Here is a 13267-nt window from a genome sequence, read left to right as displayed (position 1 = left end):
TCAATTAACAATGGAGTTTATTCAAAACACATTCTAACAGCATTAACCCCAGTTAGTGCAAGTCTTCATGGCAGAGCCCTGCTGAGCTCTCATCCCTAACGACCTATCTTACAGTTGTCACTGAAGGAGTAATTCATGTCCCTTTAGCTCCTGCTTCTGGGTTTGAAGGAACAACCCAAAGCAGCCCTTACATGGGAAATCGAATCCAGGGCAGACCACCATCTGCCCATGTTTTCCAAGATGGATGTCATAATTATATGGCTCTCAGGAAACAATTTGTACAATTTGTGACCATGACTGGTTTCTGCTTCTGTAATACTTTATTTTTAATATTGCACACCTTTAAAAATTTTTTATTAGATATATTTCTTTACTTACATTTCAAATGTTATTCCCCTTCCTGGTTTCCTGTTCATAAGCCCTCATTCCCTCCCCTCCCCCTCCCCCATATGTATATTCCCCCTATACATCCCTCTTACTGCCCCCCCATATTCCCCTGCACTGGGGGCCCAACCTTGGCAGGACCAAGGGCTTCCCCTTCCACTGGTGCCCCAACAAGGCTATTCTCTGCTGCATATGCAGCTGGAGCCCTGGGTCAGTCCATGTACAGTCTTTCGGTAGTGGTTTAGTCCCTGGAAGCTCTGGTTGGTTGGCATTGTTGTTTTTACGGAGTTGCAAGCTCCTTCAGCTCTTTCAGTCTTTCCTCTAATTTCCCCCAAGGGGGTCCTGTTCTCAGTTCGGTGGTTTGCTGCTAGCATTGACCTCTGTATTGGACATGCTCGGGATGTGTCTCTCAGGAGAGATCTGTATCCAGTCCCTTTCAGCATGCATTTTTTAGCTTTATCCATCTTATCTAGGTTTGGTGGCTGTATATACATGGGCCATATGTGTGTCAGGATCTGAATGGCCATTCCTTGAGTTGCTGCTCTAAACTTTGCTTTCATATCCCCTCCTATTGATATTTTTTCCCCTTTTAAGAAGGAGTGAAAGCATCCGCATTTAGGTCATCTTCTTCTTGAGCTTCCTGTGGTCTGTGGGTTGCATCTTGGGTAATTTGAGCTTTTTGGCTAATATCCACTTATCAATGAGTGCATACCAAGTGTGTTTTTCTGTGATTGAGTTACTTCACTCAGGATATTTTCTAGTTCATTCCAGTATACCTTTTAAAATGAAGGAAAATAACCCATTTTTGGGTTCTGGGTGACAAATGGGCAACAAGAATCCAGATAGCCTTCAATGATATTATCCATGCTATGTTCATGGTCTGTCTGTCCATCTGAAGCAATACCGTAGATATTTGTGAAAAGAACCTTTAGAAAAAAACTCACACCATGGCTAAGTCATAAAAATTCTTCTGTGGTATTTGATAACTTGAATCTATACACACTCCATGCCCCAGCAATGCCCACAAAGAGAAGCATGTGCAAACCAAAGCACACACAAGGGTATCCCTAGAAAGGGATCCAAGCAGGACAGGACTCAAGCATTCACCAAGACTGAGAAGGAAAGATAAACTTGTCAAGTGTGCCATTCATGAGACTCTACACTGCCGTGAGAAATGAAACCTAGGACTCATTGCAAGAGCCTCACACTCAGAATGCTGTGCTAAGGAGGACAGACAGAAAATGGAATGAGCAGACTGACGTTGTTTATGGGTTCTTACAGCAGCAACTGTCCTTCGGCTCTGGAAGCAGCAAGAGTGGTTGGAAGATGATGCTAAAGACGGTGTGGGTGGCTACTGCCATGGACCACTAATCTGCAACGTTAGTACAGAGCCATCGGACAATTCACTGAACATCTGACTTTTTATGTTGTTGTGCATTTAAAACGGTTTTTAAGTCATTCCAAGCCAGAACAAGCCATGTGTGAGTTTTGCATAAGTCATGGGCTTCTCTTCAGAAGAAATGTTCTTCCTGTCTGGCTAAGATACCGATCAAATTGAAAACGCAGGCCTGATAGGGTAGAATGCTCTCTGACAGTACTCCTGAGGAGCCGTGCATAGATCTGTGTTTGGTTTGACAGGGTGGAGGGGCTTCTTAGTTCCCTCAAAGTAAGTAGCAAGAAGAAACAGCTGACGACCTGTGAGGAGACTACCTGCAGTCACATGTCAGGCTCAGAAGCCCCAGAAGACTGAGTCCCCACTGAAGCTAATTTTCTAGATAATCAAAACTTCTCTCATTATAAAACTCCTTCATTTAAAATGAAATCATTTTAATGAAATCCTTCTAAATTGTATTTCACACATCCCTGACTTTTTGAAGATGTGCAAATGGAATTTAACCTTTGTAACAAATGACAGCAATAACAATAAGTACCATCTTCTGCCAGGTGCTACCCAAAATGCCTTCTCTAACACATTCGTCCATCTTGTTTGTCACAGAATTCTGTGATTATTTCCACTTTAAGTGCGAGGCTCAGGATGATTAAATAAAGGTCATACACAAAAGTCACAGGATTAACAGTAGGAAGAGGCAGTGCCTGTCTCCAGAGCCCGAGCTTAGGACCACTGAATGTGGTAGCTTTCTTTCTCTTATGTGTGGGGGCTTGGGGAGGGTACATTCATGTATGTCACATACACGTGGCAGCCAGAGCTCAGTATCAGATTGTTCAAATGAACCCACCACCACTACCATCTCCACCACCACCACTACCATCTCCTCCTCCACCACCACCATCACCACCACCACCACCACCACCATCTCCTTCACCACCACCACCATCTCTACAACCAACCACCACCTCCCACCACCACCACCATCATGACTGTACTAGGATTTCAAATGCCACCACACCTGGCTTTTAAAAAGACAAATGAACATAGATTCCTTTGAATCAGATACAGCTATTCATGTTTGTGTGGCAAATGCTTTAACCAGCTGAACCAACTCCTCACCCTGAGGTATCTTCTCTGTGTGTATGTATGTGCACTTGTATGTGCAGATACTCGTCTGTGAGTGCATGTGTGGGTTCCAGAGACTGACCTGACTACAGCTGCTTCTGACAGCTTGATCTACTAACATCGAAGACCAATACTGAGCCCAGATACAGCACCATTCCCCAGAGTCAGTGATCCAGTTCCACGTTGACTACATTGGACCACTTCCTTCATGGAAAGGACATGCTTTGTCATTACTGGAGTAGATACTCATTCTGGTTATGGATTTGCCTTTCCTAATGTAATGCTTCTGCCAAGACACTTACAGAATCCATAGACTTACAGAATGCCTTATCCATCATCATGGTATTCCATGCAGGATAGTTTCTGACCATGGAACTCATGTCACAGGTATTGAAGTACGACAATGGCCCCATGATCATGGAATGCACTGATTTTACCTTGTTTCCCACCATCCTGAAGCAGACGGCCTGATGTCACAGTTACAATGACAATTAGGTAGCAACAGCTTTTAGGGCTGAGGCAGGATTCTCTGGAATGTGGTATATTCTTTGACTGGCCAACATATAGTATAATTTCTCCCATAGCCAGGATCCTCCTCTTCAACTGGGCTTCACCAATAGCCTCTCATAATTTCCCTTCATGGTGCCAAGTCTCAGCTTCTTTGCATGGCCCCTTCAGGTCTGGGCAGTCAAGTGCAACTGAGACTGCACATTCATCAGTGGAATGCCCTGGCCTCTCTCAGTGCCAAGCCTCCGCTGCTTTCCATGACCACTTCATGCCATCAAAACCAGAACCACTTGGTTGATTCTTACATATTACCAAGTCCAGCAACAGAATGAGGCACAACCTTGGCTATCTCTAGGACACAGATTCCTTGTGCTTTCAGAAAACACTTCCCAAAAGATTTCACCTCAGTGATGCCGGTCTCTTCTTAATTACCACTAATGTCTTAGCTCCAGTTAACCAGCATCAACTGCCCCAGTAGTCCCTTCTATATTTTTCTCTAAAGCCAGAGACACATGACCAAAGCTGCTGTGTTCTACTGCTTGCAGGAGCCGGAACATGGCTCTCTTGTTCTATTACATTATCACCAGCTTTCTGTTTCCCAGGTCCTTCACTGCCTAAACTTGGCTGTCCTGGAACTTGTTCTGTAGCTTTACCTTGAAATCAGGGATCTGTGTGGCTCTGTCTCCTGAGTGCTGGGATTAAAGGTGTGTATCACCACATCTGAACCTAAGCTTTTCTCTACTTGGAACTTGCTCTATGCCAGGCTTTTCCTTGGATTAAAGGCCTGCATGTACTATCATGCCTGGCCCTGATCTTTTCATGGCCACTATTCCTCCAGATGCAGATCGAAAGTCTGGGTCCTCCATTTCCAGAATGTAGTTAATCCCAGAATAAAAGTAGAAATGAAAATAATAGTCAGGTAATAGTGCCTAACACGACATAACTATTCCTTGTTCAACTGCAAATACATAAACAATAAACTTAGCTGGGTGGGATCTTGCCCTGAAGTCACTACTTTCTTAATGTGTTTATCTTTTTGAACACAGGATTCAGCTCCGTTTCACTTACTGGTGCCCCTTTATTACCTAAACATACATTTTGTATTTCTTCTTTGTAAGCTTGCTATGTTTTATTAGAATGCCATTCATAAGAATGAACCACAGTCTACATTTGGTTGATTTGAGACCTCTTTTGCCAACACAATGAATCTAAATCTGTTTAGCTTAGCCTCTGGTAGACTCTTCAGACACAGGCAAAGGCAGAGACATTTTTCACCAAAGCATCCTAAGAATGATCTCCAGAGTTCAAATCACCCTCAGCACCAATGTCTTCCATACTACTACCAGAATGTCCCACTTAAAGCACTCCATGGCTTTTCAAATCCAATGTTCCAAAATCCACACTCCTCCAAACAAAAACATGGTCAGGCCTATCACAGCAGTATCCAACTCCTGATATCAACTTCTGTCTTAGGACTTTATTGCTGTGAAGAGAAACCATGACCAAGGCAACTCATAAATTATAAAGGACATTTCACTGGGGCTGGCTTACAGGATTAGAGGTTCAGTCCATTATCATGGCAGAAAACATGACAGCGTCCAGGTAGTCATGTCGCTGGAGGAGCTGAGAGTTCTATATCCTGTTCTGAAGGCAAACAGGAGCAGACTGGCTTCTAGGCAGCTAGGAAGAAAGCCTCTCAAAGCCCATACCCACAGTGACACACTCTCTCCAACAAGACCACACCTCCTAATAGTGCTACTTCCTGGCACTATTAGGCCAACCATATTCAGACTGCCACAGGGTGGTTTTTGGTTAAAGCCAATGGGAAACTATTTCAGGCAAGATAAAAAAGGGCACAGACCCATCAGGAATGAAGCCATAGATCACTCTGTCAGGGTTAGAACCAAGTTGCTTGCTGAGGGTGGAGGAAATGCAGAATGGGTAGTAGAAGAGGGTACTTATTAATACCATCCAAGGATGTTACCAGTTGCATAAATGAGGATAATTGACTTGAGCATTTCTGTCATATTTTGCTAAGAATGTGTTTGTACAGATATTTATGTTTTCTTCCCTTATTTCTTTACCATATAATATCAATTACGAGAATGTCAGTGGTTATCATAGCTGAGTTTTAGATACTCAAAGAATGTCCCTCAGGTGATATTACCACCCACTTCAAAATTTACAATGTATTTACAGTTGTACAAGTAATATTTATATCATGTTAGACATAATGATGACCTGGATGTTTTCACTCATAAATGAAAATATAACTTAAGGAGATATGATTGTACATCAAGTTGTCAAGGTGTTAATTTATAATGAGTATTCTTGGTTGTCAACTTGACCATACCTATAATTAACTAAAAACCAACTGACTGGGAATGCCTGTGAGGATTTTATTTCTTAATTAAATACTTTTCAGTAAGAAGACCTACATTTAATCCAGATCTTTTGAGGTGGAAAGATACACATTTAGTCTGAGCCACACTTTGTACTGGCAACCTACATAAAGAACATGGAAGAAAAAAACCTTGTTCTCTTTGCCTTCTTGTTCTTGCTAGCAAGCATATACTGAAGACCAGCTGAGACATCCAATGTCATGGACTGAACAATTACTGTATTCTTGGGCCTTCTATTAGAAGATAACCATTGTTTGACTAACTGGACAACAGTCTGTAAGCCATTTTAATAGATTTCCTGTGTGTGTGTGTGTGTGTTGTGTGTGTGTGTTTACATATATATGAACTTATATATAAGTAATATAAACATATGTGTGTGTATATATATATATATATATATGTACATATATGATGAATGTCGATGCACTCATGTGTGGAAAATACCCAAACCAAGGAGTTATCCAGAAATTAACAGAGCAAACATTCCCCAAGGATGGTACTTACAGAACCAGGGCTGGTATCAGGATACTCAACCTGAGTGAAAATCTAGAGACCCTTGACTAAAACAGCTTCCTTCTCCCATGTCAATGGGTAGACCAGATCTCTGGCTGTGACTTTAGAAAGCATTTGAGTTCTTATGTCTTTCCTTTCTTATTTTCTTTCTCCTCACGCCATTCCTTCTTCAATGTCTTCTGGGTGAAATTAGGACTTTTGCATTCTAGACACAGACTTTGCCTCTGAACATCATCCCCACCACCTTCATCAATATTTACTGTCAAGCTGTTACCAGCACTTTACCCTCCCCAAAATAAGCTAATGGAAATCTAGTTTTCCTTTCTTTAAAGCTCTTAACCTTTTTAGGTCTTTCTACTTGGCTAAGATATCCCATGGAGTTGGACCAACTTCTTTATCAGTTTAAGGAACCCCTCTGGGATTTTCATATTACCATACTTTGTTGGTTGCTTTCTCTTAACAGGAAGCCCATGATGTTCATCAGATTAACACAAACACTCCTCTGCTGGGGGCCATCTAGCTTGCGGTACCTCTCCAGAAAATTCTCACAGATAAGCACCAACCCATGCAGAGTCTGTTTCTGTCAGGTTTAAAGAGCCTATGCCTGCAGAGAAGAAGGAACAATTGTTCTTACCCAGTTTTCAAGCTGACCAAGGCATCCTCCACTCCCCTCTGGTTGAATTTGGTCATGTATTGGTGCATATAGGGGTAGTTGTTACGAATATTCCTCTCTGTACTTCCATTGGGTACTGTCCCAAATCGGAAAGGTGGAGAATAGTCATGAGGTCTCTGGAACTGTAGGGGGCAGTTAGGGGAGGAAAAGGTGAAAGGGAGAGAGAGAAAACATCAGTGAGCATTCATTCACACAGTGGCAGCCATTCAACATGTAGCAGTACAGAACAGCAAAAGAGATCTGCTCAGGCTCTTTGTGCCCAGCCATGTCTTCTATGGGCCTGTGATCTCTAGGGAGGTGGGACAGCATCTGCCTTGTATTTTTTTATTCCATTTTCTATTCTGTTCGCCAGAAGTAAGATTAGGGCTTGGTCTATTGCTCAATGAATATTTGCTGGGGTTAGCTTTCCAGGGCCATTAAATTAGCACCATGCTAGGCAAATAGTTGGCACCAAGGTATGCTGCAAGAGCTGAGGGTCTACTTTATACAAAGTCAACTATTTGTTTTGTGACAGTCTTTCCTTCTGCGATTACTACCAATCATACCTTGATCTCAGCTCCAGAAAATGGCCATATCCTATGACTCATTCATCCTCCAGTCAACCATTTACACAGGCAGTGGAGTCCTAACAGTTTACCAGCCACAATGCCTGGCTTGTGGCCGACCTGGGGTAAGTTTATGATCGAAAGCCCCCACTAACTGCTTCCTGATACTCGGGTTTCATGGACGTTTTCTGTGCTCCATGATTCTTTCCTGTCCGTACTGTGTGTGTGTGTGTGTGTGTGTGTGTGTGTGTGTGTGTGTGTGTGTGTGTGTGTGCACAGATACAAATGTATGTGCCTGCATCTGCAGGGCAGATATCAATCTTAGTCATCCTTTCTCAAGACAAAATCTACCTTGTGTTTTGACACAGAGTCTTTCACTGAACCTGGAACTTTCCAAACAGTTATAGTGTGTATAGAGTTCTGGGAGACAAAACTTGGATCCTCATGCCTGCAAGGCACTTGGCTGTCTGAGACATCACTTCAGCATCATGTTCACATTTTATTAGGATAGCATGAATTGTTCACCATAAAAGGTTTGCTTAGAACATTTTATGTACAAAATATGCTCAGATGATGTTTTAGGGGATTTGATTCAATTAGAAGTCAGCTGGTATAGCCTGCATCCTAAGTCTACAATTGTCCCTAGAGACAACACAGGCAGGGCCATGAGACTTAGCTAAGACTGTCCCTTCCCAACTAGGGACCATGGGTAAGTCATTTCATGCCCTCCTGTCTCCCATGTGTCTTTCAAATCTGCAGTAGAGACCGTACCAGCAGTTCCCTTATAGAGTTATTATGAAAACTGAAGAATGGAACTTTCTTCAGTAGCAGCAGACAAGACACTAATACTTCAGTACCTCTGTTCATTGTGGGCAGAAGCAATAGCCCAAGCTGTATTTTCCTATAGACTGTGAGTTATGAAACTAGAGGGTAATAATCACAATGACCCATGTTTTGTCAGTTCAGTTATTTTGTAATGACTGACGTTTCCCCAGGGCTTACAAAGGGATAGCAGTGTGCCCCAAACTTCTAAAGGTATTGGTCATGTGACCTCACTGCATCTCAGGTATGAGGTTAATTTTACAACTTCTTTTTGTATATGAGGAAACTGAGGCTTCAAATATATGACCCGTGTAAAAGGCAGGCATGTTGGTCCACATCCATATCATAGCATTCGGGCAGAGGCAGGAGGGCCACAAGTTCAAGGCTAACCTGGGTCACATATCAAGACATTGTCTCAAAAGTATATAAAATTTTGATGAGGATCTGGAGATTCTGAAAGGGTAAGAGAATTTCCAGCAAACCAGCGCTAATTCTTAGACCACAGTTCGTGGGGTCTGGCAGGTCTGCATGCTTTCCATAAAACAGAATATCCAGGGAAAGCATCCACGTTTGCTCAAGACAGAGACCAAACAGAGGTGCTAGTCTTGCTTCCAGAACTCCCACTTCTTTTACTGTTAATTACAAGTTCTAGATGAAGATGATTTTTTTGTAAATGAGACATGCTGCAGCAGAATTGGCAGCAGTAACTGCATTTGGGATGGGGAGGGGCACCCATTGTCTGATTTAAAGTCTCCTGCCTGATTTCACTTTGCATTGTGTGTGTGTGCACATGTATATATGGCATGCATGTGTATATTACATATGTATATGTATGTGAATGCATTGTGTATGCTTGTGTGTGCATGTATGTGCAAGGATGTATATTCACATATATGTGTATATGTACATGCTCATTCACATACATATATGTATGTGTATGCATGTATTATATGATATATGAACACATATACATATGGGTGTGTGTGAATATGAGAGAGAGAGAGAGAGAGAGAGAGAGAGAGAGAGAGAGAGCGCACCATAAGGCTCCTCACTCTGCCACACAGCAACCTTTCTCATCACTAGAAGAGAACCAGTCAGGGCTGCCTTGTTCCACAGCCAGAGGCTCTGGGGAAACAGTTCTCATAGCACTACCCATAAATCTCGGTGCTGTGACAGCCACCTCCAATCCCCAGACACATGGAGAAATGGTCTATTGGACCAAAAGCCTTCCACTCCATTCTTCAACTGTAGCAGAGATATAGCAGGAAGATGTATATCCCTCGGATTTGCACAGAGACAGACAAATCCTAAGTCTCTGTGAGGCCCCCACATCCTCAGGCATCAGCAACAACCCCAATCAGTCAGCCCCAACACCCAGAAACCTTCCTCGCTAGAGCAAAGACTGTCCCAGTTTTAAATAATTTGCCATACACTTTTCATCATTTCCTGTACACACACACACACACACACACACACACACACACACACACACACACACACACACCATTCTATATGTAAAACACATGATGGCACAATGCTGAATTTTTCTGGATTTCAAAGTACATTCATATATTTTAAAATTGAAATAGATAGAACATAGGACATAGAACATTTTAAATGTATCCTTCACTGGCATTAAACATACTTACTTTATGTAACTATCACTATCATCCATCCACAGATTGTTTCAAAGATTCCAACCTTTTCATAAATTTGGTGGCTCACTGGAGAGTGATGACCACCCCCTCAGCCTGAAAAGTTAAGGTCTTGAATGGCTCCTCTTCTCAACTAGATCCATACTATAGATGGCTCATGTTTCCTACGAGAATGATGCTCGTGAGACTTGCCACCAGCCAGGCACCCACTCTTGCAGAGAGCAGGGGTTGTGGCTTCATGCAGAGCCTCCCACGTCATTAGGACCACAGAGCATCATCACACGGTCCCGACCAGGAAAGCTCCTCCCAGCTCCTCAAGGTTCCTCATCTCCCACTTGGGAACTAGGTTGTTTAGAGCAGTCCATGAAGCCCACGGAGCCTGTTTCTCTCATCTGTACACTGTGCATAACTTTGGGAAATACTCATAACATGCTTGAATTGGCATGTAACTCGGTTGCTTCATGCACATCATATTCCATGTTCCACAGTGGTCACATGTGTGTTGTTCTTGGTGACTCTCATCACCCAGCGTAGCTTTAGTCAGTCTTCTTTCAGTGTGGAAAACACAGAATCTTTTCCTAATTATCTTTCATCTGTTCAGTCTGAGAACAGGTTTGGAGGTCATCTAAGCAAATAAGCTATAAGCATTTATGATGGAAGATACAGACACAAAGCTGAGAGATATAATTTGCAAAATAAATTCGACAATTAACCAGGGCATTTCTTCATCATGTATCCTTATGAAGCCTAAGCCCAAGCTGTAGATTAGGAGAGGTGGGTTTCCCATGACTGTAAATCAATAATACCTCATAACTGTGTGTTTGAGCTAATCATGTGTGTACAGGCACACATGTACATGAGTGCAGTGCATGTTGAGGTCAGAGGGAATGTCCAGTGTGGTCAGTGTGGCCCTCAGAGGCCATCCTCTTTTCAAAGAAAGAATTTCCACTAGCCTGGGACACTTCATGCAGGCCAGTTGGTTGGCCAGTGAGCAATAAAGACCAACTAGGTGGTCCCTCCCAGCACTGGGATAATGAGCTTGTGTCACCATGCCTGGCCTTTTTGGCACAGGTTCTAAGAACAGAGCTCAGATCTTAGTGCACTGCAAGAGAAGCCCTTTAAGGGCCAAGCTATCTCTTCAGCACATGAGAAACCAACCAGAGAGTCTTCCAGGGAGGAGATTGGAACAGAGACCTCCCTGCTAAGACTGTGGCCTCCCTCCACCACCAAGACACCTAGACTCTAGACTCTGAGAAAAAGCAAGCAGCTCTCCTGCCTGGGATGCCCCTAAGACCCTGCATGGGCAGTTTCAGGGGTCTCAACCTGAACAATAACTTCCCAGGCTCCAGAAGTGAAATAGTTTAAACAAGGTGGTAATGACGACAATGACAAGGAAGAGGGAGGAGGATGAGAAGGAAGGAGGGGGAAGTGGAAGGAAGTGTGAAGGAGGAAATAACACAAGTAGCCTACACATGGTAAGAAGATTATTCCTAATCCTCATATCCACCTTCCCAGAGCAGAACTAGCAATATTCTTTTGTTTGTAAATTGATCCCTGAGGATACTGAGATATGGGAAGTCTTATGACCCTCAGAGGTTCAGATCTGAACTCAGGTCTGTTTGATCCCAAAAAAGATGATCTTCCTCACAGAGATGAATTCTCTGTCAGTGTCATTCCCAGTATTTTGGAAAGGGTCCTCACTAACGTTCCAGATTTCCTTTATAGTCTCTGGAAGCTTCCTTCACAGACTCACCTACTCGTTACCTAAGCCCGGGTTCATCTAAGCACACTATGGGCCTCAAACACTGTCTTTCACAGTAAGCAATAGTTGAAAAAAAAAAAAAACCCTCTCAAACCCAAGGGTTACTCAGGTATTCGTTATTAAAACAAGGAAGCAAAACAACTCCTGTGTACCATATTAAAACGGTACAATGTAGATTAACACTTTGCAAACTTTCCTGATGTAGCTGTCCTTAATCTTCTAGGAGCATTAGATTATTTACTCAGAAAATTTCTGTTTATCGAATTGCATCAAACATTTAATTAAAAGAGCTATCAGCTTGCATTTGATGCACTGAGTATGGAAGTGAAGCTGGGTCCCATGAGGTTATAGCATCTGCTGTCGGGTACCTCTGAACCAGAAAAGGTCAGGCATGTGATTGGTGCTTAAAATTAGTTTTCTTACAAGGGGCCATATTATTTAGATGTCAAACTATTAATGCAAGAGATTTCTTTCTCTTTGTCTTTGAAAATAGGAACAAAGGGTCTGGGAAGATGGCTTGGTAGGTAAGGTGTCTGCTGCCCAAACCTGAGGACCTGAGTCTGGATTCTTGGCAAGCATGAATGAGTTGGACATGGCAGCATACAGCTACAACCATAGGACTGAGGGAGAGAAGAGGGGGTAGAAACAAGGGGTTACCTGGAGCTTGCTGGTCAGTCAGTGTATTCTAAACAGTGAGCTCCTGGTTTTAGTAAGAGGTCCTGTTTCAAAATCAGTATGTAGAGTGACTGAGAAAGACGATTGGCATTGACCCCTGACCTCCACTTGCACCCACAGGAGCATGATAAAGAGCAAAATTGATTTTCAACTGATTTTGTGAAAGAGCCTCATGTTCAGGGTAGAGTTCTCCACTGCCTTTCCCAGTCCCTTCCTCTAGGAATCGAGTCTTTGACCCTATCATAGAATAGAGTTGTTGAATGGTGTTTCGTGCCTATAGACAACTTGAAAGGGCATAAAGTTGTCATAGTTTTCATAAACTTGACGTGAACAAACCTAGGAAGAGGAATCTCTTCCATCAGGTTGGTGTGTGGAAATGGGAGGGCCATTTCCCTACTTGGTAATCAATGTAGCAGGGTCCTGCCCACCCCAAGCAGGTGGTCTTGTAACTAAGAACAGTAAGTAAGCCTGAGCCTAGAAGCAAGCCATTAAGAAGCTTGCTCCATGGTCTCTGCTTCTGTTCTTGCCTCCCGGTGCCTGCCTTTCCTTGGTGATGGATGAACCCCTCTTCTCTGTTGTTTTTGGTCACTGTTTTGCCATGGCAACAGAAAGCTAATTAGTGTACAGGTGCAGCTCTAGCATCCTGTGTCGTTCTCCAAAAGAGTGAGTCCTAGATTTACGGAGAAGAACCAGCAAGCAGTGAGGTCACATGGTGTGGCTAGTCCTAGCAGAAAGGAGACAGAGATCTAACTTTTCTACCTCTAGATGCAATACTTCAGTGGCCTATGGATGACACTTGCTTCAGATGGGGTTC

At 43.0% G+C, this 13267-nt stretch overlaps 1 protein-coding gene across 1 annotated transcript in view; it reads right to left on the bottom strand.

The window, feature by feature from the left end:
* Grin2a (glutamate ionotropic receptor NMDA type subunit 2A) overlaps nt 1-13267 on the bottom strand; it is a 410069-nt gene that overhangs the window by 62991 nt on the left and 333811 nt on the right. Inside the window, exon 11 of the mRNA XM_032914126.1 lies at nt 6956-7116. Within this exon, the coding sequence (XP_032770017.1) occupies nt 6956-7116 (161 nt within the window). The remainder of the gene's footprint in view (nt 1-6955; nt 7117-13267) is intronic.

This window comes from Rattus rattus, chromosome 9, assembly GCF_011064425.1.
Source record: "Rattus rattus isolate New Zealand chromosome 9, Rrattus_CSIRO_v1, whole genome shotgun sequence".
Lineage (NCBI taxonomy): Eukaryota > Metazoa > Chordata > Mammalia > Rodentia > Muridae > Rattus > Rattus rattus.
This window is presented reverse-complemented; position numbering and strand designations above follow the sequence as displayed.